The 27,270-nt window shown below is 39.8% G+C and overlaps 1 protein-coding gene and 1 pseudogene across 1 annotated transcript in view; one reads left to right on the forward strand and one right to left on the reverse strand.

Annotated features, from left to right (window-relative positions):
- The window catches only part of LOC117701465 (glycerophosphodiester phosphodiesterase domain-containing protein 4-like), a gene marked incomplete at its 5' end in the record, with an annotated part of 33,871 nt that extends 13,406 nt beyond the window's left edge, over positions 1-20,465 (forward strand). Inside the window, 7 exons of the mRNA XM_034493141.1 lie at positions 489-634; positions 984-1,066; positions 13,564-13,714; positions 13,770-13,798; positions 19,577-19,955; positions 20,206-20,358; positions 20,430-20,465. Coding sequence (XP_034349032.1) covers positions 489-634; positions 984-1,066; positions 13,564-13,714; positions 13,770-13,798; positions 19,577-19,955; positions 20,206-20,358; positions 20,430-20,465 — 977 coding nt within the window. The remainder of the gene's footprint in view (positions 1-488; positions 635-983; positions 1,067-13,563; positions 13,715-13,769; positions 13,799-19,576; positions 19,956-20,205; positions 20,359-20,429) is intronic.
- Positions 20,466-24,315: 3,850 nt separating this feature from the next.
- LOC117701467 (transcription factor BTF3 homolog 4 pseudogene) lies at positions 24,316-24,946 on the reverse strand (annotated as a pseudogene).
- Positions 24,947-27,270: the final 2,324 nt, after the last annotated feature.

Genomic DNA, 27,270 nt, shown 5'->3' on the forward strand with positions numbered 1-27,270 from the left:
CTTTTCCACCATACTTCTGTGCCCTAAGTTAGAGCGTCTTTTGAGAGGATCTTCGCAGCCATCAGGGCTCTTTCAGAGCCAGCCAAGCTCCCCTTCTGAGACGCTGTTTCATATTTTCCTTCCTTCTCTTTCTTCCCCTCCCTCATCCAGCCTCCCTTCCCTTCCTCCCACCCACCTTCTGTACCGTTTTTTCCATTTTTACTTTCAAGTTCTAGCAATATTGCCTTAATAATGTCTTTGTCTGAAATGTAGGTCAGTGGTAGAGCACTTGCCTAGCAAATATGTGGTCTGGATTCAATACCCAGCCCTAAAAAAGTCTTATATCTGAACAATCCTGTGTATTTATATCTAAACCCCTGAAAGAGGATGTGATAGAAATAGAAAGTAAATCATGGCCTGACTGCTGCCTTGACTAGTTAGCTGTTTGAAATGACTCTCCATATCTCTTTTCCTTTTTACCCACTTGTCTCTTCTTCCAACTTTTTCAGCTCTACAAATAGCCGCTGGACTGTCCTTCCTGATCATTCTTTTATGCCTTTATTTGATGCCACTGGGGATTTATTCTCCCTGCATTCTGAAAAAGGAGGATTTAGGCCCTAAGCCTTCCCTCTTTGGACATAGAGGTGCACCCATGGTAGGTCTGCTAATATTGAGCTTGGGTAAATGGAGGTAGGTTTGGGGCCTGTGGCTGAGACGGGAACCTCGGAAACATCAGCCACCCTGAAGAGGAAAAGGAATCTTGGCATGACAAGAATAAGGGGTTCATTGTATATTGTACATGTTGTATTTGATCTCAGACTATCTAACTCCTGGTCAGCTTCTCTTTACTGTGCCCAGGGTTCTGCTGTATAGAGGGGATTATAGTCAGCCTTTTTGAAAAGAGCTCAGGGAGCCAAGCTCTGCTTCTCAAAGCCCTTTCATTCCCAGGCTCTGTGCCTACCATAAAAGAAATGCATAGCGCTTAATATCTCTTTCTTCCATAGTTGGCGCCAGAGAATACCATGATGTCCTTTGAGAAGGCTATTGAATTTGATGCTTTTGGCCTGGAGACAGATGTATACTTAAGGTAGGACTAGGGTAGAGGATTTTTCCAGTGTCAAGAGAATTAGCCTTGAAGAGGTTTTTTTCATGTTTGTGTAGCATATTTGCACACACTACATATATAAACCACATGTCCCTTATAAAATATATCCCTTTACATCTGTGTTCTTTACCAGAAGTTCACAAACCACGTGCAATTCAAGTGGTTTTCCAGTGTAAACCACCAACCTACCCCAGGACGTACTCACCAACATTTCTTAGATACCTGCTATATTCTAGGCTGCCTTCTGAGTGTTCAGGAGATGCAGTTGAGTGAGATATAGTCATCTTTACCTTCCTGGGGTGAAGGAGATATGGCATAGTTACAGGTGAGCACAGAATAGGGCCATTTGTGATAACAAGCCTTTCAGAGAAGAACAAATCAAGCACAATGGAGCCTCAGGGAAGGAGAAGGATACTTCCTATTCTGAAAGAAATAATCTGTATACTCAAAGTTATGTGTGGGTTAGCTTTAAAAGAAAATATTTTGCTAACCAGAGATGAGGTCATTCCAGACAAAAGCAGCAACCTATTCAAAGGCATATTGATGAGCAGTCACAAATCACAGAGCTCCATGCATGTGTAGTGGACAGCCAGGGTACTCGTCGGAGGCTGGATGGCTTATTGGGTTTTGTTGTTGTTGTTGATGATTTGTTTCTTTGTATTTGTTTTTTAATTTAATTTTATTATTGTTTGTTTGCTTATATATGTGTACATGTGTGCCATGGTGTGTAGTAAGAAAGGTCAGAGGATGGAGTTGGTTTTTCCCTTCCATCATGTGGGTCCCAGAGATCAAAATCAGGTTGTCACATTTGGGAGCCATTTCACCAACTTTGTATTTGCCTTTTGTTTTGGGAAGCCAGATCTTGTGTACCTAAGATGGTCTTGGGCTCACTATGTAGTTGAGGGTGAGTTGATGCAAGCTTCTGACCCTCTGCCCTGCTTCCTAAGTTCTGGGACTACAGATGGATACCACCACATCAACCATTTTTTTAAAAACTAAATTTTAATTTCAGATTTTACAGCGATGGAGCTCAAACTCAGGGTTTTGTACATGCCAGGAAAGCACCATTCCATTGAGCCATACCCCAGTCCACTTTGTTGTTGTTTTTAATATGCTTTGGGAAGAATTATTAAAGTGTTGGGTGGCAAGGTCTGTCAATACTCCAAAGAAAACCAAAGTAATACTTGGATTAGAACAGAGCCAGGAGCCAGAGGAGGTGGAGGATGGGGCAGGGCGACAGGGAACAACACTGCTATAGAATGTATGTATCTTGGCACCTTAGGAAGTAGAAAGGTTTCATTTTTACTGTGAATGTATTAATAAATATGCTGAGCATGTAATGCTGCCATGCTCATTCAGTGAGGAAAACAGAAACGTGAACTTTTGATTTGACAGAAGAGTAACCTGGGTTCAAAGAAGGGACCTGTAGCTCAGGCCACAAGGCTTAAAGTGCACATGGGAAGGTAGAGACCCCCAAACTGAGATTTTTGGATTCACTGAAACTGAATATTTCAAGGGGACACTTTTGTCACTTCTGGAAGTGCCCAATAGTTGTGGGCTTAATGTGGTAAAGTTCTGGTCCAGTGAACCCTAAAACGTAGTCTTGTTCTCTGCTGTGGTGTTAACTCTTCACATAGATTATCCTTCCAACTTCTTTCTCTGCTTGCTGATTGACATCACTTTTCAAAAATTATCACTTGCAAATACCTCTACCACTATAACAGTCATTCCTAAACCTTCACTACTACCTCAGATTGCATGCCATCCAGAGTTTATCTAGGACATGAAATTCATTATCAAGAATTTGAACAGGGAAAATGCAATATAAAGGACTGCTAGATACTAAAATAGGACTCTAATTTTACATAAAATAGCATGAACAGGGTTTACAAAGAAACCTACTGTTACACTGTTAATCTTTGATTTGAATAATTTGTGACTCCTCCTCTTACTTTTGTTTGATTTACCTAAGGCTCTATCAATCTTTTATATTTTTAAAACACCTACTCTTAGATGCATTTTTTCCTATTTCTTTCATTTCTTCTCTGGTTTTATTATCTCTTCCTGTCTACTGGATTTGGGTGTGGTTTGCTCTTGTTTTGCTACCTCTTCAGTTTCATCTTTGAGGTTTTTTTTTTTTTTATGCTCTTTTGATTTTTTTAAATGTAGGCCCTCCCTTGGAACTATAAACTTTCCTCATGTGGAATTTTTACCTGGTAGTTTTATATTCATTTATTTCAAGGAAATTTTAAACTTTTCTTCTTCATTATTGACTCGTTCATCACTCAGTAATGTGTTGTCTAATCTCTGTGGGTTTGTGTGGTTTCTAGGGACCCTTTTGCTGTTGATTTAAGCCTTACTACCTTGTGGTCAGACCGGATATATGTCATTATTTCAAACTTTCTGTATTTGTTGATATTTGTTTTGTGTTCCAATATGTGTTCTATTTTAGAGTAAGTTCTATGGGATGCTGAATAGAAGGTATAGTCTTTGGTGTTTGGGTGGGAGGACTATTCTGTAAACATCTGTGTAGGTGATCTTAGCTACATTGTGGGTCTTCTTTTACCCACCTTTTATTCCCCTGGTTTCACCCCCTAGCACTAATTAGGAGCAAAAGCAAGACAGAGGGGAGGGAGAAAGAGATTTGTCTTGTGGCTTGATTCACCAACAGCTGTAGTGTGAGCCTGGATACGACCCTGAAGCTGTGCAGGTCCTAATGGAAAACTCAGTTATGACTTAGATTAGCATTTGAGTGCACATCACTGATGGCAGGACAGATATAAAGGGTTTATCTGCAAGTACTGGGGCAGAGAAAGCTGTACTACCAGTGAGTCACCAAGACTGGATTATAAGTTGGGATGGACTACATTAATACTATCCCAACCTTGGGTAGCAAGGGTATGCTGGGAGAGGATGTGGTAACAAGCATAGGATTGCCTTGGAGATTCTGAGTGTATGAAACCCCACACTGGGCAGAACCCTAACAGCCCCTGTCCTCAGGCCTGCCTGTGGAAATCCCCTCTAGAACAGCCCTGTTTTTTTTTTTTTTTAACCCAGTGTCACTTATGACTGATTGCAGCAGACTCTGGCTATGAGTTAGCAGTAGGCAGTCAACAAGAGTGTGGGCTTCAATTCTTGGCAGTCTGTCAGCTGTGTGACAGTGTTGCAGTTTTGGTGACCCTATATAGAAATGGCATAGAGGCCTGGGGCTGGTCCCTCCATGATGCTTCTGTCCAGAGAGGGCAGAGTCTTCAGTGTCTGAATACGTCCTGGTGACTGTGGATGAGGTTTTCCGGGACTAATATAACTCTCTGCAGAGGTTTACATACTTCTCTAGCTCATGCAGCTAGGGATCTGAAGTAAGCATGGGCTTGGATCACCCTCTAGTGCTAAAACAGTGGCAGTGCTCCTGCAGTGAATCCAGCACATGTGGCTACAGAAATCACTATTGACTAAGAGAAAACAAATAGCCTACATAGACTCTCTAGAAGAGTAAGCGCAAAGCCAGAGTACAAAAACCGAAGCAAGCACAGCACACACTAAGAAGCATCAGGGATGTCCTAGAACTATAACCTCACCCAACAGTTGAAATAAGGTACCAGGAAGTGAACAAATGGTAACTAGTGTAGTCTTTGATAGTGAATTTAAGACGTTTTAAAGAAACTCGATGACCTTCAAAAGAAAATAGAATGATTCAGTACTCAGAGAAACTTGACAGAGATGAAAGCATTTTTTTAAAATAAAGCTTAGTTGAGCTGAAAATAATATAGTGAGTCATTAAAAATCTAGGAGATAGAAGAGACCAATACAGGAAAGAAGTAATGAACTCAGAAATAGGCTATTTGAAACCATAATTGGAGAGAAAAAGAATATAAAGCATGAAGAATGCTTGAACAGTTTTAGAACAGAATTAGAAGAGCAAATATTCAAGCTATTGGGGTTCAAGAGGGATTTAGTAATTCCACATGGATATGAAACTCGTTAGAAAGTTAGTGATGCCTAACCAGCTCCTCTGTCATCTATTCTAACTAAAACATTTAATTCTGAACCTGGCTTTAGGATGAATGTCAGCTGACGACCATCCACTCAAATCTTTTCTCTTAAGGTCAATAGCTATATGTTTTCAACCCCATCAGAAATCCAGAATGACTGAGTTAACTATAATTGTGGGAAGCACAAATCATAGTTTCTAAAACTTAGCCAATTTATAGAGACCTCTGAACACCTGGACACTTGCTCTACTTCAAAACGTTGGAGCATCTGTTCTGCCTTCTGGCCCAGGATCATCTGACAGACCTTAGTGCTGCAGAATTATTAAGGGCTGATTACTCTGTCTAGGCAGATATAATCAGTCGACTATTCTGCAAGTGTGTCCTTTTCTGGACAGTAATTTGTCTGTAGAAGGAAAGTGGCAATTCTTGCCTAGTGGCTGTCTCACCACAACTGAAGTAACTCCAAGGATGCTCAATTTCTTCTTAGAATTCAATATAGGAAGCTGTCCTGAGCAGACAGGTCTCTAGTGAAAATGAACATTAATACTGAAATGTTTGTCATGTCAATTCTAAGGATTTCTGATGTTTTGAAAACCAGCTATCCATGTAAGGTAATCTGGACTGTTGCCTGTTAACTCCACTCAGCTATTTCTAAATAAAACATAGAGAACACCCTTATAATAAACTCCAAGTCATGAATTTGCTATAGTCCCTTAACTCACAGGCTGACCATCTCAAATCAGTTAAAAAAGTTAAAGAAGGACTGGGTCTAAGCTTTGTATTCCTAAATGTGTTATACTGGTACAATGCCTATGAGAGTAACAATATTCATCTCACTCTTATATCACTAAGAAGCTCATGCCAATGAAAACCTTAAAATTTGTAAACAAAGTAAATTGGTGCCATTTAAGAATTTATATCTTCATCTTGATATTAATTATACAGATTTCTACTAATAGGTTATGGCTATGCAATAAACCCTAGCTAATCCTCTCTATTCCGACAAAACCACTACTTTTCCCTAGAGAGACAGCCCAACATTTACCACCTTAGTCCCCAAGCCCAGGGAATAGGGGCGCTGACTCATCATTAGCTCCTTCAAGCTGATTATGGGCGTTGGGTATTAGGACTATCCTGTACCTCACTGGTACAAATTGGCATAATTATGCTCTAATTCTATTTTGAGAGAAAAGTTTCATTTTAACAGGAAGGGTGATGTGTAGGAGGAGCTAAGGTAGGAGGAGTAGTGAGAGGAAGAAAAGGAGTAAGAAGAGGAGAAGAAGAAAGAGAGGAGAAGCTAGGTGATGAAAGAGAGAAAGAGGGGGGAGACAGGGAGGCAGATGTTCATGTATCTCCACCAGTCAAAGATAGTTGTTATATCTAGGTTGGTCAGTGGGTTACACCTCTGATTGAACAATTCCAAACTTATAAAGCCTATGATTAACATTATTTTTAAAAAATGTATAAATGCAAAAAGGAAAAGGGGGCATAGGATAGGGGTTTCCTAAGGGGGTTGGGGGGGAATGGGGAAAGGGGATGCCATCTGAAGTGTAAATAAAATATCTAATAAAAAAATTAAGAAAAAATAAATAAATAAAATAATTTAATTAAAAAAAAAAAAGAAAGTCAGTGATGGAAACAGAAGCTTGCAAATCCACAGGAGGAAGCAAGTATCCAGGAACAGGAAGGTCAGAGGTCACTAAGCACTCAACAGATCTGCCCCAAAGCATGATAATGTCAAGCTTTCAAAAGTTAAAGGGAAAAAAAGGGTATCCTCAAAGTGACAAGTATTCCCAGAGCTCCTAAGACAGACAGACACATTCTTGACTCCCTAGGACAGACAGACGTGTCCTTATGGACCAGGAGAGGTGCATGTGAGTTCTAGGAGTTAAAGGGGAAAGACCACAGCCAAATCGAGTGTATTAGTTGCTTTCCTCATCACTGAGACCAATACCTGGCCCAAACAACCTGGAGAAGGAAAGATTTGGTTTGGGACTCACTGTTGTGAGGGATTCTGTCTATGATGACAGGTAGAACACAGTAGAGCTGACTACTTTAACTTGGGCCAGAAAGCAGAGAAAAGGGGGATACTAACATTTGTCCCTGTGCCAGTTGGGTTATCTCAACTTGACATAAACCTAGACATATCTTGGAAGATGGGATCTTAATTGACAAAACACTTCTATAAGATTGGCCTGGAAGCTATTCTGTAGGGCATTTCTTTAACTAATGATTGATTGACATGGGAGGGCCCAGCCCATCGTTAGTAATTCTGCTCCTGAGCAGGTGATCCTGAGGTGCATAAGAAAACAAACTGAACAAGTCTAGAGAAGCAAATCAGTTGCCAGCACTTCACCATGGTCATAAATGTAAATGGATTAATTGTCCAGTTAAAATGCATGGAATAACTGTACTAAAAGTATACTCCCTAACTCCAAGTTTCTTGTATTAAGAACTTTACCTCTGAAGACAAACATAGACTGAGATCAGTGAAGGGATGGGATAAGATGTTCTATGCAAATGACATCCTGAAGAAATAAAAAAGTACCCATTCTTAGATCAAATACTATACTTTTCTATCAGAATCAGTAAAAAAAAAAAAAAAAAGACATGAAGGTTATTATATAATTATAAACAGTCAATTCAGCAAGGTGAAATAATTATAAATATATAGTACCCAATATCTCAAAACCCAAATAATAGGACAAAGTTAATAGACCTAAAGGTAGAGATAGACACCAATACTATAATAGTAAGAATTCTAGTTTGTATTATCAACCAAATCCAGAGAGAGACAATAAAGAAATGACAGTGTTAAGCTGTGCTCAACACCAAATGTTCCTGACAGACATCTTTAAAACATGACATCAAATAGCGTCAGAACATAAGTCCTTCTTATCAACATATTCTCTAAGATAAAACATATGATAAGCCATAAAACATGTCTCAACACATTTTTAAAAATTGAAATCATCTCAGGTAATTTTTCTAACTACTGTCCTTTCTTCCACACAATTGCAAAATACAAACTCAGCATACAGAAATCTGAGCGTTTGTATTTGTGAGGTCTTTGGTCCAATTGTGGGGTTCGTAGCACCACACTCAATCAATAGTAGCATTGCTATGGCTAGTAGGTGGTCAGTTATTGTAGACATCAAGAGGCGTGGGCAGAATGAGTAAAGTGTTTGTTGTGCAAGCATGAAGACCAAACTTCTAATGTCCATCACCCAAATAAAAGCTAGATATGGTATTAGCACATTTGTAACCCCAGTGTTGGGGGAGCAGAGATAGGAAGATCCCCAAGTGCTAGCCGGTCTTGCTAGTTGGTGATCTCCAGGTTTGTAAGAGACCCTATTTCAGAGAATAAGGTGGAAAGAAGAGGACGATACCTGACAACCACCTCTGCTCTCCACACATGAATGCATGGGATGGATGGCTTCCTCCCGAGCACTCACGCGTGCACACACACACACACACACACACACAAAAGAAATGGTGACATCAAGAGCTGAGCATGGTAATATATACTTATAATCCCAGCCTTGAAAGGCAGAGGTAGGAGAATCATGAGTTCAAGGTCACCATGCACTGTATAGTAAGACCTTCTCTCAAACAAACAAAATCAAGAAAACATTTCCATTTATACTAGATGCAAAGCAATACAACACTTGGAATATATTTGAAAAGGTAAAAGATCTCTGCCCGCTAAACCCTATAAAACATTGGTGAAGAAATGAAAAAGACACATAAAACATAAACATATCCCAGATTTGTGAAATGAGAGACTTTGTGCTATTAAAACATCTATAGTACCCAAAGGATGCTATGGATTTGTGTGATCCTTGTCAACATACCAATGACAGTTTTCACAGACATAGAAAAAAGAGTTTTAAAACTTGTATGAGACTACAAAAAAACAAAACAAACCAAAACAAAAAACCCTAAAACAACAGTTTGGAGCAAAAAGAATAAAGTAGAAGGAATTATACTATCAAACTCCAGAATCTATTACTATGCTATGGTAATAAAGATACCGTGGATAGCCAGGTGTGGTGACACATGTTTTTATTCCCAGGAGGCAGGGGCAGAGGGGCAGAGGGGCAGAGGGGCAGAGGACTACATAGAGATACCTTGTCTCATAAACAACATAGCAACAAAACACACAGTACTGGCATAAAAACACACAGAGAACAGTGAGCCACAATAGATATTCTACATCCATATATCTATAGCCATCTGATTTTCAGCAAAGATTCTAAGAACACAGAGTGAAGAAAGGAAACCTTTTCAATAAATAGTGCTGGAGAAATTGAATAATTACATGCAGAAGAATTAAAAAATACCTGTATCTCACCAGTTAGAAAAACCAACTCAAAATAGATTAAAGACCTGACTATATGCACATTGGAATCAGTGTAGCAAAATCTTGAGCCATGAAGATGGCTGTGACCAAAGGTGGTTGGCTGACACATGGGGAGGAGTAAGAACTCTAAGCCTCCATATATGGCCAAAGAAGACAAGAGCTCTACAACTGCTGTAGGAAACAGGTTGGTGGTGAGCAAGTTAAAATATGTCCACCAAGAAATCACATATGAATTCCACAATGATAGGATTCACAGCTCCCAAAAGTAGAAAGGGCACAGGCATCCAGAGGAATGGATGAATGGATTCAAACAGTGTGAACCATTTACATGTTGAAACATTCAGCTATAAAAATGGAAAGAGGCTCTGACACAAGCTACAGTGTGAGGGACTTGAGGTCATGTGCTCAGTGAGAGAACCAGATTCGAATGTTAGTTTGGTAGAAAAGATCAAAGGCTGGGAAGCCCAGAGATAGGATCTAAGAGTGATGGTTCATGCAGAGCTGAGGTAACACATAGTTTACAAATAATAAACATATAATTTTTTTTTTAAAGAAAAAGACCATGTAATTGGAAGCCATGGAAGAAAACTTAGGAAGAAATGTTTCAGGACATCAGATTTGGAAAAGATCTCCAGAGTGCCAAAAACAAACAAATTGTGTATAAAACTGAAAACCCTTCACACAGCAAAGTAAATAGTCTTTGGTATGAAGAGCTAACCTACAGAGTAGCAGAAAATATTTGCAATTTATGCATCTGACAAGGGGTTTAATGTCTAAGAATATATAAGGAACACAAATAGTTCAATAGTGAGCTGGCTACATAGCTCGGAAGGCGAGGAAGAGCAAGGCTGACAACCTAGTTTGAGTCCTAGGACCCACAGTGGAAGGAGAGAACTGCATCTCAAAAGTTGTCCTCTGACCTGCTGTAGCATGCATGCATCCTTGTGTGCTTGTGTGCTACAAGACCCAGCCTTTAAAAATAAATAAATAATGCCTTACAACTAAATTACTTGTTATCATATGTTAATCATATTTCCACCACTATGACAACTATATAAGGTAAATTAATTTAATAAGAAGGAAACTTTCATTCTCACTCATGATTGAGCAGTGTCAACCCACAGATCAGTCCTCTTACCTTTGCACTTGTAGTAAGGCAGACCTTCATGGTAGGAGCATATGGGGGTATCACTACCTGCTTCCTGGTGGGTGGGGAGAGAGAAGAGGAGCTAGGGTTTGGAGAACACCTTCAAGGCCACATCCTCAGGGTCCCAGTTCCCTCTAGACCTCACTTCCTGAAGGTTCAACTGTCTCCCAGTAAAACTGGTGTACCCATAGGCATGCTTCTGAGCCCAAGTTCTTGCTTACATTAAGGGAAAATGTATGTAGTTACAGTTTTCTCCACAACTGGGCTGAGAGCCATTCTCATTCAGACGTCACTGTCCACATTATATCACTAATTGTATAGACATGGACAATTGTGATGTTTATATGTTTACTGTAGTATTTAAATCAGGTTAAGCATATTTGTGGCAAATTTTCTCTATAGTGAAAACATTTAAAGATCTACAGGACAGCCAGAGCTATTCAGAAAGACCCTGTCTTGCAGAATAAAACAAGAGGCTGGACAGATGGCTCAGTGGTTAAGAGCACTGGCTTCTCTTCCAGAGGCCCTGAGTTCAATTTCCAGTAATCACATGGTGGTTTACAACCATCTGTAATGGGATCTGATGCCCTCTTCTGGCATTCAGGTGTACATGCAGACAGGGCACTCTTAGAAAAAACAAAACAAAACAAAACCACCAAAACATAAATTAATTAATTTTAAAAAGAAAAACAAAACAACAGCAACAAAACCAAGAGCCCGGAAATAGAGAGTTAGTTCCAAGTCCCAGTGACTGGAGCTGAAAGACATGCCATTCTCCTGGCTTTGGGAGCCAGAGCTTCTGACTTCTATGTTTTATTGTATTGCCCCATTTTCAAAATCACTGCTCTTTTAATGACCTGTTACATATTTGTATGTGGGAGTAGTAAAGTGTTCATCTGTGTGGGCACATTCAGAGAGCAGAAGTTGCCATTGTGCACTCTGGTCTCACAGAGAATCTCTCGATGAACCTGGATCTCCTTATCTAGGTTAGAATGGATGGCCAGGGAGCCCTCAGGATTTTCCTGTCTCTACTTCCTGGTTCTGGAGTTACAGATGTGTGCTGGGCCCAGGTTTTATGTGGGTGCTAGTTCACTTTACCAACTGGGCCACTCCCCAGCCATAGTTGTAAATTTTATCCAGAAGAATTTTCATTTAATTTATTATTGTTTCATCAACAGAATTTCAATTTCTTCTTTATATTCTATACACACACACACACACACACACAACCTGTAGGCAAGGTTTAAACTAGACATCTCCTGCCTCAACCCCGTGTGTTTTATCTCACTAAAGTTGGCTCTACATACATATTTTATATTCATGTTTACGTTGCATGTTATTTACAGAATTTATGTTATTCTATGTTATTTAATACTCTTGTCTAATCCTATCCACTCTTACTTTTGAGTTTGTCTCTGTCAAAGAATCTCACTAGCATATATTTACATAATCTTGCATCTTTATCTCTCTACTAAGGTTTTATTACGTACTGGACACTGTAATTTTACATGGGTGGGGGATAGCTTTGTTGCTTCCCTTTAAAGAATGGACTTTTTCTAGCAAGTCGATGAAGTAAAAGTACTTTTAACTAGTTTGATCCTCTGGAAGCTGTCTTAAGCACTCTTATGGAGGTATTTAAGTGGATGTACATTGTTCTAGTTTTAAGTTATCTTCATTTCTAAGGTATGGCTTTCTGGAATCTCTAAAGAATACCCATGCAAATTCTGAGGTCTCTCCTCTCTTGCTGGATGGAATCAACTGACTCACACCTCATGTGAGTTCTGCAATTTGGGGGACTCTGATAATTTTTTTCTTGAAAGTTGTTTGCTTAAAAAGTTTTAAAATTATACTTATTTACTTGTATGTTTATGTATGGATGTACATGAACACACGTGTAGAGGTCAGAGGACAACCAATAGGAGTCGGTTTTCTCCTTCCATTATGTGGGTTGTGGGGATTGAACTCAAGTTGACAAGCTGGGCAGTGAATGCCTTTACCACCAAGTTGTACCACTAGCCCAAAAGTTGTTCTTGCTAAGCTCCATAGAGTTTCCTGTGTGTAGACTGACACATAGTCATAGACTCGAGATCTCTGTGTGCACTGCTCAGGAACTGTTCTGGTTTGTTTTTGCATAGCTCCATCCTCTATGGGACTCTATTCAATACACTGCAACTTTCTTTTCCTACTCTGATCTCTTTCTTCCCATTGCTGCAAGATGGCTAGGTCACTTTGAGCTCACTCTTCTACTATTTACAGAAAAGAAGTTTGTATAATGGTGTGGCTTAGTCAGTTGGCTTCCCTCTTCTCAGAAGCAGAATACTGCAGTCCCAGCTGTCCTTTGACTAATAGTTACTTCCTTTGTTTTGTCCCATTTTATAGATATGACAAGTTAAATAGCCCCTCAATACCTTATGACCATTGTAGATATTCTCTTGGTGATTATTTTAATGAGAAATAAAGAGAGTGTCAAAAAGTCATGGATTCTACAGAGCAACTAGGAAGTAAAGGAATTGGTAATCTGTTTTATAATAATGTGCCTTGTGGCACAGGTGCTACCCTGAAAAAAAGACTCAGAAAAACCCAGGAAACCTGTGTAGAAACATGTCTAATATGGTTCTGGGGACCCTGCTTCATACCCACCATATTCTTAGGTCATTACTTACCTTCTGTTTTCCTGGTGTCAGGAATCTTCTGAATAAGAAATCTACTCTTCCAGCACCACCAATATAAATACATACATACATATATATATATATATATATATATATATATATATATATATATGAAAGATGGATTCCCAGGCAGGAAAATGGTGACATCTGTATATATGACCAGCACTTAGTTCTTTGCTGAGATTGAAGGGAATAGGAGAAGTCCTTGCAAGGCTTCCACCCTGAAGGGCTTTGGGGAGTCATTTATGTCATGGTAGCTAGGTTTATGCTCTGTACTTCTTCCCCTCTTCCCCTCCTGTCTGCAGTTGGGATCATGTGCCTTTCCTCATGCATGACTATGACCTGACCAGAACAACCAATATCAAAGAGGTTCTTCCGTCAGCTGCTAACAACGTCACTTCCAACTTCTATTGGACTTTACTGTCAACTCTGAATGCTGGTGAATGGTTCTTAAAGGTAGGATTTATAGCCTCTAGTTCTGGGAACTTGTGTGAAGCCCTCCTTTGTTCAGGTTCCTGTGCCTGGAGATAAAGGCAAAAGGTGAAGACAGATTAGAGCATAGGGTCTCCCCCAGCTTAGTAGCAGGGCGGTCACATTTTCTGGGTATCATGGGTCAGCATTTACTAGAAAGACTGATGATAAATTGTAAACTCAACCCTTATTGCTTGTTCTTTCCAACATTTCACAGCCTTTAATAGTATGTTTGCAACGCACATGGCACTTGCCTAGCTGTTTTGAATATTTTACAGTCTTCATAAAGCATACTAGGAAACATATTTATTTTTGAATTCTTGCTATTCAAGAATGTGTTAAGTACCTACTGGGTACAAGGCACATGGAATATAATGACAAATAACCCAAATGGAGCAGTATAAGGAGTATACTGACAGCCCAAAGGACAGTGACAGTGTTAGAAATGGACAGTTAGCATACATTGTGGTAAGTGTCAACTCAAGTAAATTTCTTATTATTTCAGAAGCAATGTGAGAACAACTTCTGACTTAATCTAAATAATGAGGATGGGAGGCGCTGGAAGAAGACAGGCTAATTAAGGGAATTGTAAGATATAAACCATACATTATGTATGATATAATTTTGAGCCACCTTCTTGAGGAAGTTGGAGAGTACATATTTTAAAAAGGTATTATTTATGCTATAGGGAGATTGTTACCAAGAGGAACCATGGATGATGGTGGTGATGTATTTCAAAGATACATTACACTAAAGCCAGTGTGTGTAGCTATTTATATTTTAATGTTAATTATGTCCCCCCCCCAAAAAAAACTGTTTACACAAAAACATCTACATGTAGCTTCTGAGAACCTGCCCCCAATTGATTCTGACTGGTAAATAAGATGCTACCAGCCAATAGCTGGAGAGAACAGACTGGCAGGATTTTAGGATTCCCAGACATGGGACTAGGGGGGTGGGAAAGGGAAGATATGCCATGCAAGCAGAGAGTGGAGGCTAGGGAGACACCATGCCTGGAAAGAATACAAGACAAAGAGGCATGGCCTCCGTGTGGGAGCCAGGAGAGCACAGCCCAGAGTGCAGAGCAGTTGGGCAGCCCTCTGGGTCCAAAACAACCAAGATAGACACAAAATTTAATAAATAGAAACTCGAGATTAGCCACATAGAAGTTAAACAATGGCCCAGCTATTGAGCTACTTAAGACATATTAAAATATGAAGGCTGTGTGCATGTCTTCCATTTGAGAACATAAACCATGGGGCAGGTAGCAAACCTACCCCTGAGACTTCATAATATATATTTCAACAAACATGTGTATAGGGAGGCAGGAAGAAGGAAGGAGAAAAGGATAGCAAAATAAGGCTGAGGAGGAATAGTTGGGAGAAGAGTCAGTAAGGCTGAAGGAGGGGATAGTTGAGAGAATCAGCAAGGCATGCAGAGGGGAGATTTGACAATGCTGAAATAGCAAACTAGAGTGCTTATAATTCCCCTTTGATGATTTCAAAGAGGTATAGAGTTTGATGAAAGGTCAAGACTACAGTCTCAAGATAAGGAAAGTAACACATTTTCAGCTTGTCTTATGACTGGGGAAAACTAATGAAGCCTACATTCCACTCAACCACATATAGTCATCAGAGGCTCTGATTTTGAAAACCGTCTTACTAAGGGCTGGCTGATCATGTTTCATGTAAAAAGCAGTGAAGAATTATGTAAAAATGGACTAGTCTCTACAGACTCCAGATTCACACCCTGCTATTAATGTAAGAGCTGGAAGTAGGTTTATAACAACCATGTTTCCTCAGAATGTTTGTCCCTCTCTCTGGGAGGATATAACTTGTAATGCTGTTTTATTATATGAAAATAATGCAGTGGTCCATGTGTGGTAGAGTACACCATTAACTCTTGGGAGGAGGATGCTGGCCAGTGGACCTCTGTAAGCCAGGGCTACAGAGTGAGACCATGTCAAATCTCAAACAATCATACACGTGTATATGAGCATATGTGTGGGGCAGAGATAAGAGGACAACTTTCAGGAATTGGTTCTCTCATTCTACTACATTGGTCTCAGAGATCAAACTTAGGTCATGAGGCTTGATAGTGGGGCCTTTGTTGTAGGTGCCTTTACCTGTTAAACCATCTTGCTGAGCCAGTTAATGTTTTAACACTGTGCCTTCTACACGAAGGGATATTATGTATTAGATATATACAGCATTGCTACTAAAAATCTTCTTAGGGTTTGTAGGATTAAATATATACTAAAGATGAGCCAAAATTTCATCAAACTGAGGTGTTTGATGGACATGTAGGGTTGATGATTTGAGTGGGTGGTATTTTAATCTAATGGGTAATTTTTCTGGGTTGTTCTTATTGGAGCCTTATAGTGTTTATTACCCAAAGACAACCATAATTATTTTCTATGGCTTGATTCCATCTGGGAGTGTGGCACATAATATTTAATATTTCTGTTAAATATTGTCCTTGGTTCAGGTTTTCAAAACTTTCCTTCAATACTTTCCCTAGGGCTGGGAGTGTAGCTCAGTAATAGAGCCCTTGCCTGGAATGTTCGAGGCCCTGGGTTTGAGCCTCAGAGCCATAAAAGAACAACGAAGCCCAGCAATTTTCTGTTTTCAGATTCTGGGATTAGTTATAAGTGGTAAGATTGGGTGTGCTGTTATGATAGATTTTGGTGGGTTTTTTACATTTAGAATCAATAGCTTTATTATCAATAGCTTTATTAGAATCAATAGCTTTATTAGAATCAATAGCTTTATTATCAATAGCTTTATTAGAATCAATAGCTTTATTATCAATAGCTTTATTATCAATAGCTTTATTATCAATAGCTTTATTAGAATCAATAGCTTTATTGCAGCGTTTTGTTTTATGATGACTGTAGCTACTGTGAATTCTGAAACCTGGAGTTCACATTTGGTTTATTTGGTGAGTGAAGAACTTTAGGCTTTACTGTGGGGCTTTCTTCTGATATGTTATCAGAAGGTAGTTGAAATTATTGTTATCTGTGATTTAAAATATTTAAAGGGTAGTATTTTCAGTAAATTTTTGCTGTGTTTTTGAGTTTCTGTTGCTGTAAAGAGATACAGTGACCATAGCAACTCTTACAAAGGCTGGCTTACAGTTTTACAGGTTTAGTTCACTATTATCTTGGCAGGAAGCATGGCAGCGTGCAGGCAAACATGGTGCTGAAGAAGGAGCAAAGAGTTCTAGGTCTAGACCTGTAGGCAGCAGGAGAGAGAGAGAGAGGGAGAGAGAGAGAGAGAGAGAGAGAGAGAGAGAGAGAGAGAGAGAGAGAGAGAGAGAGAGAGAGAGAGAAAGAGAGAGAGAGACAGAGAGAGAGAAGAGAGAGAGAGAGAGACAGACAGACAGACAGACAGACAGAGACAGAGAGAGAGAAAGAGAGAGAGAGAAAGAGAGACAGACAGAGAGAGAGAAAGAGAGAGAGAGAGAGAGAGAGACAGACAGACAGACAGACAGACAGACAGACAGAGACACAGAGAGAGAGACTGGGCCTGGCTTGAGCTTCTGAAACTCCAAATCCCACCATCAGTAACACAGTTCCTCCAGTGAGTCTATATCCACTCCCAAAAGGCCACATGTCCTAATCCTTTCAAATAGTGTCATTCACTGTGAGCCTTTGGGGGCCATTTTCATTCACACCACCACAACTGTGAAAATCTTTCTAGTGATTCATTGTTTGATAGTAATGATAATTAATTGGTGATGGTTATAAATTGATCATTATTTATTAGTATCCCTGTACTTAAGAGACTTGTGAAAATCTAATAGTTGTATGTTAGTCAGATTTCTGTTACTGTAACAAAGACCCTGAGATAACCAGCTTACAATGAGAAAAGGTTCTCTTAGCTCACAGCTTTGGAGGCTTGAGGTCATGATCTGTTGACTTTGTTGCTTTAGTAACATCATGGTAGGGAACACATGGCAGAGCAAACCTCCCAATGGCTGAGAAGTGAAATAGAGAAAGAAGAGACCTAGATTCCACATGTTTCTCCAAGGGCACTTCCCACAGTGACATACATCTACCAAATGTGATTCTCATGAACCAGCCTTTAACACATGGGTCTTTAAAGATAGTCTATATCCAGACTACAACAGCCCAACTGATAGTGAAAAAAGAACAGATACGGGAATTCTAGGATCTGTTTTTAGAAACGTAGTGAATTCTTGTTTCTCTTGCCTAACCAACATTTCTGAGGCTCTTTCTTATATTTCTTTTTAAAGTATAAATTCTTACAGTAATAAAAACCCATTACATGTGTATGGATAGTGAACAGGGTACATTTAGCAATTAGTGAAATAACAGGCAGGACTAACAAAGCTTTCTCAGGAGAGCTGTGAGAAACTAATCTATGTGTAGCCAATGAAAGGATGTTGAGACCAGACTGCTGAGTTAGACACAGACTTAGTGTACTAAATGACAGAGCTGAGACCCTTGGCAATAACTCTTCTATTTTAAAAAAAAAAGCATCATTCTATCTTTATATGACAAAGTTAACTTTCTTATTTTCTATAAACTAACATATAACTTTATATAGTCTAGGCCCTAATCAGAAGAAGTAATGAGTAACTGGTTGTGGTGTACATATCCAGGACTCTGGAGTAGAAGGATCATGAATTTGAGGCTAACACTGTTAGGAGCCATGCTGTGTTTGCTGAAGTAGCTATACGCTCGCCATTATAAGATGGCGCTGGCTTCCTGTTCCTGGTTCTTCTTGGCCTTGGTGTCTGCAGCTGTGCGCACACGTAGGCACGAATTTTCCTGCTGAAAGTACTATCAGTGGATATGTAAATGAGACCCCAGTCTGTAAGCCAATGAGAACAGATCATGTCTCTTTGATAGTATATAAGTCAGTACATTCTGGGGCTTGGGGTCCTTCCTTTGTTCTCCATCTTGCATCCTTCTAACTAAAAGAGCTGTAACAATAAAAGACGTTGTCAGAAGAATCTTGAGTGTGACGTGCTTCTTATCGGCGAGGTAGCATGTCGCATTTGGTGCTGAAACCCGGGAGTGCAAGCCGAACGCCCCCGAGGATCGTCTACCTTGAAGGACCCTGCTTAGCTCGCAGAAACAAGATTCAGAACTGACGGTGCAGTAAGTCTAGACACTTTTCTGTAAGATATGGTGGATCCTATGCTTGGCCTTGCTTTCGCTATCCCTGTCTGGGCTGTGGTTGTTCTCGTGTTTTGCTTTTGCCTTAATTGGCATATTAAGGGACGGGAGTGTACATGTCCTCCTTTTCAAAGTGAACCGTAAATCACAGGCAGATAACTGTGCAGGTTCGCCCAGTTCTGTAGATAAAGAATTATGGGCAATCAACAGTTTAAGCCGGCTCTCGTGGCAGTGCAGGCGCTGCTGCAGGAAAGCGGCTTGACTATTTCAGATGGGGTTCTTTTGAAGTTTTTTAAAGAGGTAGATAGAGTTACTCCGTGGTATGGTCCTACAGGATCCCTTACCACGCGATCATGGGAAAAGTTAGGAGCTGATTTAGCCCGGGAAAAGGAAGAGGGAAGATTGAGAGCAGGCACATTACCTATTTTTAGGATGATTCAGGCATGCATAGCGGATGAGAAATGCCAAGGAAAGATTAGAGAAGGACAAAAGGTCCTTACTCAGTGTCAGGATAGCCTATCAGAAGCAGAAAAGGAAGGGAATGCTAGTAGAAGAAAAGGCAATGATAAACAGCCTTTAAGCCCTCCATGTCAGAAGAAGAAGGAGCGAGAGAAAAGAAAAAAGAAAAAAGAGAATGGAGCTGAGAAAATAGCTCAGTCAGAGAAATATAAAAAAATATATCCATCCTTGTCTGGGTTTAGAAAATTAACACTGAATGACTCCGCCTCAGAGGAGACGTCCTCTGAGGATGGAGAAAATGAGGACGATACTTCGTCCCAGGATGGGTTGGATTCGGACGAACAAACAGAATTAGATGAGGAGGCAGCTCGTTATGAGAAAGAAAGATATCGTCCGGATCCTCCTTATGCACCTGGCAGTTTGCCATCAGCGCCGCAGCTGCTTGTTCGGAAGACAAAACAGGAACAGGCTAGGAGACATGTTATTCCAATAGCCACCTCCTTGATTCCAGAAAAGGAGAGAAGAAGGATTAGAGCAGCCTTTCCGGTCTTTGAAGATCAGAATCAGCAGAGATACCATCGAAGTTTAGACTTGAAACAATTAAAGTCATTGGCAGAATCGGTGCAAACATATGGCATAAATGCCTCTTTTACCCAAGCCTTAATAGAGAGACTTGCAGAAAGTGCTATGACGCCTGGGGATTGGTGTAGTACTAGCAAGACAATTGTCCCTACAGGCAAATATTTAGAATGGAAATCTCTTTATCATGATTTGTGTGCTACACAGGCCAGAGATAACATGGCACAAAATCACCCCCAATGGAGCTTTGATATGCTCACTGGCCAGGGGAGCTATTTGTGTTTTCCCACAGGAGCAAGAAAATCCGATCTGGGTACCAACAAGATTGACAAGAATAGTGAAGGATGGAGAAAAAGAAAATCCGGATCCAGAGGCTGTGGACGTCAATGTTTCTGATATTAATTCTTTGGACTCCCATAAGGAGCAGCCTACCTCTGGGGCCATAGTGAGAACATGGCCCGTTCCAATGCCTGTACATGCTAATTCGACTAAACTTCCTTTATTCTTATCCACAAGTTGGCCATGGAATGCACCATGCATCAAAACGCCTAAGTTTGAAACAGAACCATATAATGCCACCTCAATTAAAATTTAAATACGGCATTATGTTTTACTTTCCAAATGAGACTATTAGCTCTGGGAAAGGGCCATGTATTAAAATTACAAAATGAAATGGGATATTGGGAAGATCCACTTGTTGCTAATAAAATTCCCACAGGGATATCAATGAATGCCCTGTCACAAATAAGTACTGGAGCAACTAGTGGAAGTGGAACTGGTGGTAATAATACATCTCTAATATCATACAATTATGCTCACTAGCAATGTAACTATACCATTACCCTGATAATTTCTCCTCTTAAGTGACCGCTAAAAGGACAGATACCATGGTGCTATCATTATGGATTTTCCTCCGACATTTACCAGCATGTCAACCACCAGAATTACGGAAATTTAAACTATCGGAGGGTTTTTTATTTTAATCAAAGTTAAAAAGATTTAAAACAAATAACACTCACTCTGGCCCTGGAGTGAGTGGCCATTTTTCGAATGGATAATTATAAATGATGCCGAGGCATCTACTAGTATATCAGCTTTTGCTAATCTACAAGGAAGCTTCCATACATCTAATAATGTCAGTGGTACACGATTGGAGACCACGAAAAGTAATAAAACAAAGATCAGTTTATCTATTTGAAGATTAATCAACAATATTCTAATTATACGCTGAGCCATCGCTAGTGTGTGTTCAAGCACCATATTCTTCCTTATATGTGATGAAGAGTTGTTTGAAACAGCTCAATAATTAATTGCCATAGTCCTAATATTACATGTTACTTAACAGAATGTTGGAATGGAAAAAACCGGACAGCAATTGTGGTGAATATTCCCACATTTGTACCTAGTACCTGTTGAAGCTGACCCCAAAGATTTTCCTATCGTACAATTATTGAGACAAAAAGAGATTTTGGCATTACAGCAGCTATAATCACTCGACATTACTGTTTCTGCTGCAGCTGCAGTGACTGCAGGTATTGCCATGGCCAATCAAGTGCAAACAGCCTCAGTTATTAGTCATATTACTGAAAAGGCATCCGATGCACTGAGACAGTGAAGAGACCTGATGCTCATTTCAGAGGTTTAGTCTATTATCGTCATGGCGGGAAACATGCAGGCAGACATGGTGCTGGAGAAGGAGCTGAGCATTCTCCATCTTGATCTACAAGCAGCAGGAGACTGTCACACTTGAGCTTCTTAGACTTCAAAGCCCACTTCTAGTGACATTTCTTCCAACAAAGCCCCACATCCCTAATACTGCCACTCCCTATGAACAGCATTTCAAATTTGTGAATCCTGGGGGCCATTTCCTGTTCAAACCACACACTTCCTAAAAACGTTTTTAGTTTAGATATACATTTTAAAAAACTTAGCAAAAACAAAACAAATACATGTGTGTCGTTTAAAGAATAATTCTAACTACACACATTTTAGTGCCCATATAAGAAATGGAGCACACCTAGTAGACTAGAGCTCCTCATCTTGCCGTTCCCTTATGCCAGCCCTACCTCCCATCGGGAACCACTGTACACTTAGGTGAAATCATATGCAGCTATACTTTCACATTCTCCCAGGTTGGTTCTTCCTCCTCAAGATTGTTTCTAAGAACGATGTTGTATATAGGTCTAGCCTAAGCACTGAGAGTGCTGAGACTAGGGAGATCAATATTCCAACTTGTTAAGATAAGCACAGATTCAACTTTCAGTTAAAAGAGATAACTCTAAGGAGACCAAGTACAGCAACAGCTGCTGTAGGTCTAAAGTCTTGGCATACTGAGATTTTTCTGCTCAGGGTTGTCTGTCCTCAGTCTACAGTCAAAGTATCCTGGGCTGCCATTCACAAAGTGCTTGGAGTACTTCCCAGGCTCACTGGTGTTTGGTAGAATTCACTTCTATCATAGAGGGCAACCACCTAGAGCAGAGGTTCTCAACCTTCCTAATGCTATGACCCTTTAATATAGTTAGTTCCTTGTGTTGTGGTGACCCCAATCATAAAATTATTTTTGTTGCTACTTTATAACTAATTTTGCTACTGTTATGAACAGTAATGTAAATATCTGTGTTTTCTATGGTCTTAGGCTGAAAGGATCCTTTGACCTCAAAGGGGTCTCCACCAACAGGTTGAGACCTGCTGATCTAGAAGAAACACATAGCATAATGTAACTGAAATCAATTGAGTGTTTCATTTTGGCTCACCCACAATAAGTATGTTCTTGGATATTACTTAAATCATCTGAACTTCAAGTCCAGATCTGTAAAGTAAGTATAATAATAGTATCTACCTCTAAGTTCCTGAGGAAATAAAGTAGCTTATGCAGAGCATTTGGTACAATCTCTGGAACATGGCAAATGCAGACCTATTTTGTAATGCTTGAAGTGGCCTGGTTTTGTCAGACGACTTTATGCTAAGTCTGACTCTCACTGGCACTTAAAATAGGAGCCTTACATAATAATCTATATCTGGGAGTCTAAGTTAAACTTTAACATTTTTGACCAAAACTAGTTTCTAATCAAAATCAACAATATCTTAAAACATTGGTAAAAACTTGTATCTGCCTGGGCATGTTTATGAAGGTCTGTAATGCCAATCCTTGGGAGATAGATTGCAGGAAAATAGCATGGGCTACATCATGTTATTTTGTCTCAAAAACAGACAAGAATAATAAACTTGCATATGATCAAAGGTGCTTTGTTTAAAAAAAAGCAGAAAAACTGAGCTTTTTCTTGTTAAGTTGCTAAGTGATAAAATACGTAACAGTATTTCATATCTCTTTTAGACTTGGAGTTCAAATTTTTTTTATTAGGGTTGTGTTTAAAAGCAAAGGGAAATTGGGGAGCTGGAGAGCTAGCTCAGCAGTTAGGGTTCTTGCAGAAGACCTAACTTTGGTCCCCAGCACCAGGATCTGACTCCTTGGCGTCTGTAGGCACCCACACACATGGCATATATTCACACAGACATACACATAAAAATAAGAGGAGATTTGGATGTCAGTAAAATGCTTAGCAGATAAAGGCACTTATGCAGCCTGCTGACATGAGTTTTCAATGCACACACGATATAAAAGAAATTAAAAGTAGTACAAGATTTTTTTTTTCTTTTAAGAAGGGTCACTTGTCAGACTCAAACACTGTGCATACTTAACAAGCATTTAACAAAAGCTTCGTCCCAGTTTTGGGCTTGATGTTATTGCTGCTGGATGGTTGTCAAGGGTCTGGCACCAAGCCTCAGCATGCTGCCAAGAAAAAGGTATCAGAAGTTGGCACAAGACAGGTGGCATATGTACTCAAAAGTATATCCCTTTCTTCATGTCACTGCTCTCATTCTGTCGATGTAGATAAATGCCAACCTTTGACCATTTAATTATTCTTCAGTCCAAGCACTGAGTAGTGAAACTGCTCTTAGAATAATGAAGTTATAACTGGTTTGGAGAACTACTGTAACTCAACTTCAAACTGCAGAGAACTAGGGACTGGCTACAGTTTTTAAATTACCAACATTTATTTGGCTGAGAAATCTCTAAGCTAAGGGAACCTCTATCACTGCAGGTGCTTAAATGTATGTTGATAATTGCATGTTTGTGGTATGTCTCCCAAGCGTTTTGAAATAGACCTTATAGTTAACAGAAAACACCAAACACTCTAGTGTTTTTTTTTTAGCAGAATTTGTCAAAAAAAAAAAAATAGTGTGCAAAATCAAATGACTGAAAAATGCTGAGCAAACAGCATCATTAATATACAAAATATTTATATTACTGAACTAATAACAGATGATGTTCTCCAGGTCTGTAAAACTTTGGAACAACAGAGCTGACTGTTAAATCTAGTCCATGCCAGCTTCCAAAACCAGAGGATTTTAGTTAGCTTCATTTTTCAATGCTTCATCAAAATTTTCTACAAGATCTGGAACATCACCATCCTCTTCATCAATGTCTTCTGGCTTGGGTGCTCTACTATCCAGTAGTTGTCGTGGGAACTGCTCAGCTAACTTTCTAAGGCTCGTCAAGCTGTCTGCACCAAGCTGACTTAATATTCTAGGAAGCATTTCTGTGATTGGTTTGGATTCTGCATGACCAGTAATTGCAAAGGTGTTAGCGGAGAGGGAAGCTTGGACTTTGGGATTGTTGAAATGAATAACTGTTCCATCGTCTTTAATCATGTTCACCTCTTCAATACCAGCTATATTGTTCACAGCCAGTTTCTTTAGTGAACTCGGAAGCTTTTTGTCATCAGCAGTAGGCCTATGTACCACCTTCTTCTTCCTGTGAGCTGTCCCTTGCCCCCTATCCGGACCTGAGCTTAAAGTTTGGCTAACTTTTCTTAATTCATGCTGCTGGTAAATCTGCAGCCGGGAGGGTCCTCCAACACCAGCACTCGGCAAGAGCAAGATGGCTGCCTCAGCTGAGACAGAGAAAGCCCTGCAAGTGTTTTTAAACTTTTTCCTAATTATAATGACTATCATTGTAACTTTTAGAACTAACACAAATCCATTGGTATTTGGCATTACACCTGAGATGGCTCCTTACTCTTAAACTCTGAACCTCCTGTTTTAAGAAACCTCAGTTCCAAAGTCAGCTTTCACTACTGATTTCTAATAGTCTCCCACAGAAACTTGTTAAATACATGCATTCTTTGAACGAAAGATGCAACTAGACTTACGTGACCAGTTCTTTCATATTCTTTTTAGCTTGTTTTGAATGCTTTAATTTTGTTTGTCTTGCTTGACCATGAATTAGGCTCACACCCAAGATACCAAGAGCTACAGTTTACTTCAGTGTCTCCTGATACAAGATGGGATGGTGGTCAGGGGTCTCTCAAGAAGCAATGAGCATGAAATTTTGAAAAAGTCTGCATATCACAAAAGATTTCTTAACCCTTTGACTGCTACCTAATCTTAGAGGGTGTGAGCAGCTTAGGGTTTCAGAATCTAATTGCGAAGAAAGGATAAATACTTCAAGGCTTAAGCTTCTTCATCTACACAATCATCACTCTATGTACCTGACAACATGCAACTAGAAGGCATACTCAAGGGGATTCAGTGTAGTCAGAAAAGATGCAGCCACTGTATGCATTTTAAGGGTTGGTGGGTCTGTACCTTTCAAGTATTTATATAAACAACCACTAACTGACTCTTGCCAAGAGCTTCTGTTGGCACTGGTAATAAAGAGATGAGCTGATATGGTTGTGTTAGTTATTTTCTACTGCCATGACAAAACACCATGGTCAAAGCAATTTAGAGAAGAGTTTCCTGGGGGCTGTTTCAGAGGGTGAGTCCATGACCATCGTGACATAGATGGTGGGGGAGGGGTTGGGTGTGGCAGCAGGCATGGCACTAGAGTAGTAGCTGAGAGCTTACAGTTTGACTCAGAGCTAACTGGGAATAGATGGGCTTTTGAAACCTCAAACCCCACTCACAGTGACACACTGACTCCAATAAGGCCACTCCTCTTAATCCTTCCCAAACAGTACCATCTACTGGAACCAAGTACTCAAACGTATGAGCCTATGATAGCCATTCTCATTCAAACCATTGCAGTAGTCTAGCCAGTAGCAATTAGATTACAAAACCTCAGCAAACAAAATAAGTAATTATCACCAATGTGGCTAATTCAGTAATAAAAGGTTTATTTGGAAGGAGATAGAGGGTATTTAGAGTTCAATGACAAGGAATAGCAATGAACAAGATTTTTCTGAGCTGAGCCTCACATTAAGACTTACACAAACAGGCTGGAGAGATGGCTCATTAGTTAAGAGCTCTGACTGCTATTTAGAGTACCCCGGTTCAATTCCTAGCACTTACACAGAAGCTCACAACCATCAGTAACTCCAGTCCCAGGCATCTTGTCCATGGCAAACACTGGACCAAACACAATGGTTCCCAGTTTTTCATCTTAAGTGTGAAGACTGAGTGGCTGGGTGGCAAACATGTGGACTTTGAAAAGGTGGTAGAAAAAGCATGAACATTATGGAAACCATGGAACATTTTCCGTTCAGAAACCAGATTAGAGAGATGATCACCAGTGCTTACTATGGATAACTCCAATTTTTCTGACTTATGGGCATCTTAACCCCCCCCCCCCTCATTCTTTCCATAGCCCAGGAGGCTGCCTCAACTCCATCTGCTTGTAATACCCTGTAATCTCTGCTCTTACTGAAGTTCATTGGGTTTCCCCTCCAAGTCTAGCTAGTTTTCAGAGTTAAGTTTATTATTATGAAGAAAAATAAATGAGAAAAAAGGAGATGAGTTCAAAAAGTCTGGTGTTGCTGGGGAATGGGTGTAAGTGGGAATGGAGGGGAGAGAAAGTAAGGATAGAGAAAGGGGGAATGCAATTTAAGGAGATTAAACTTTAGGGATGCATTTTAAGAACAGTCAGTGTTGTTAGAAGATCAGCATGACCTGCTCTTTGGGAGGCTTTGGAAACGTGTGAGTAGTAAGATTGACTCTCTCTCTTAAGCAGTTGATGCACCCCGAGGAATTTAGGGGCTTAGGGGCTTTTAGTGGGTCTTGAAATCCAAGAAAATGAATATAAGAAATGGAAAGAAGTGAACAAGAAATATTACAACAAGCAAAGCAGATTTGGTCACTCTGCCAGACTGCAAAGGAAAGGAAAGTGTCAAGATTGAGACACTGGTTTCAGACCTTGTCATTTAGAGCCACAGGAGATGGAAGAGACATGAAAAGAAAGAGTGAATTTAATCCACAATTTGAAGTATATACAGCAGCATATGCCATTGAAGATAGCCAATGTGCTGTCGAGTTTCTGATTCAGTGAGACCTTGTACTGGAAATAAAACACAAACAA

The sequence above is a fragment of the Arvicanthis niloticus genome, unplaced genomic scaffold, assembly GCF_011762505.2.
Source record: "Arvicanthis niloticus isolate mArvNil1 unplaced genomic scaffold, mArvNil1.pat.X pat_scaffold_1116_arrow_ctg1, whole genome shotgun sequence".
In the NCBI taxonomy this organism is placed as follows: domain Eukaryota; kingdom Metazoa; phylum Chordata; class Mammalia; order Rodentia; family Muridae; genus Arvicanthis; species Arvicanthis niloticus.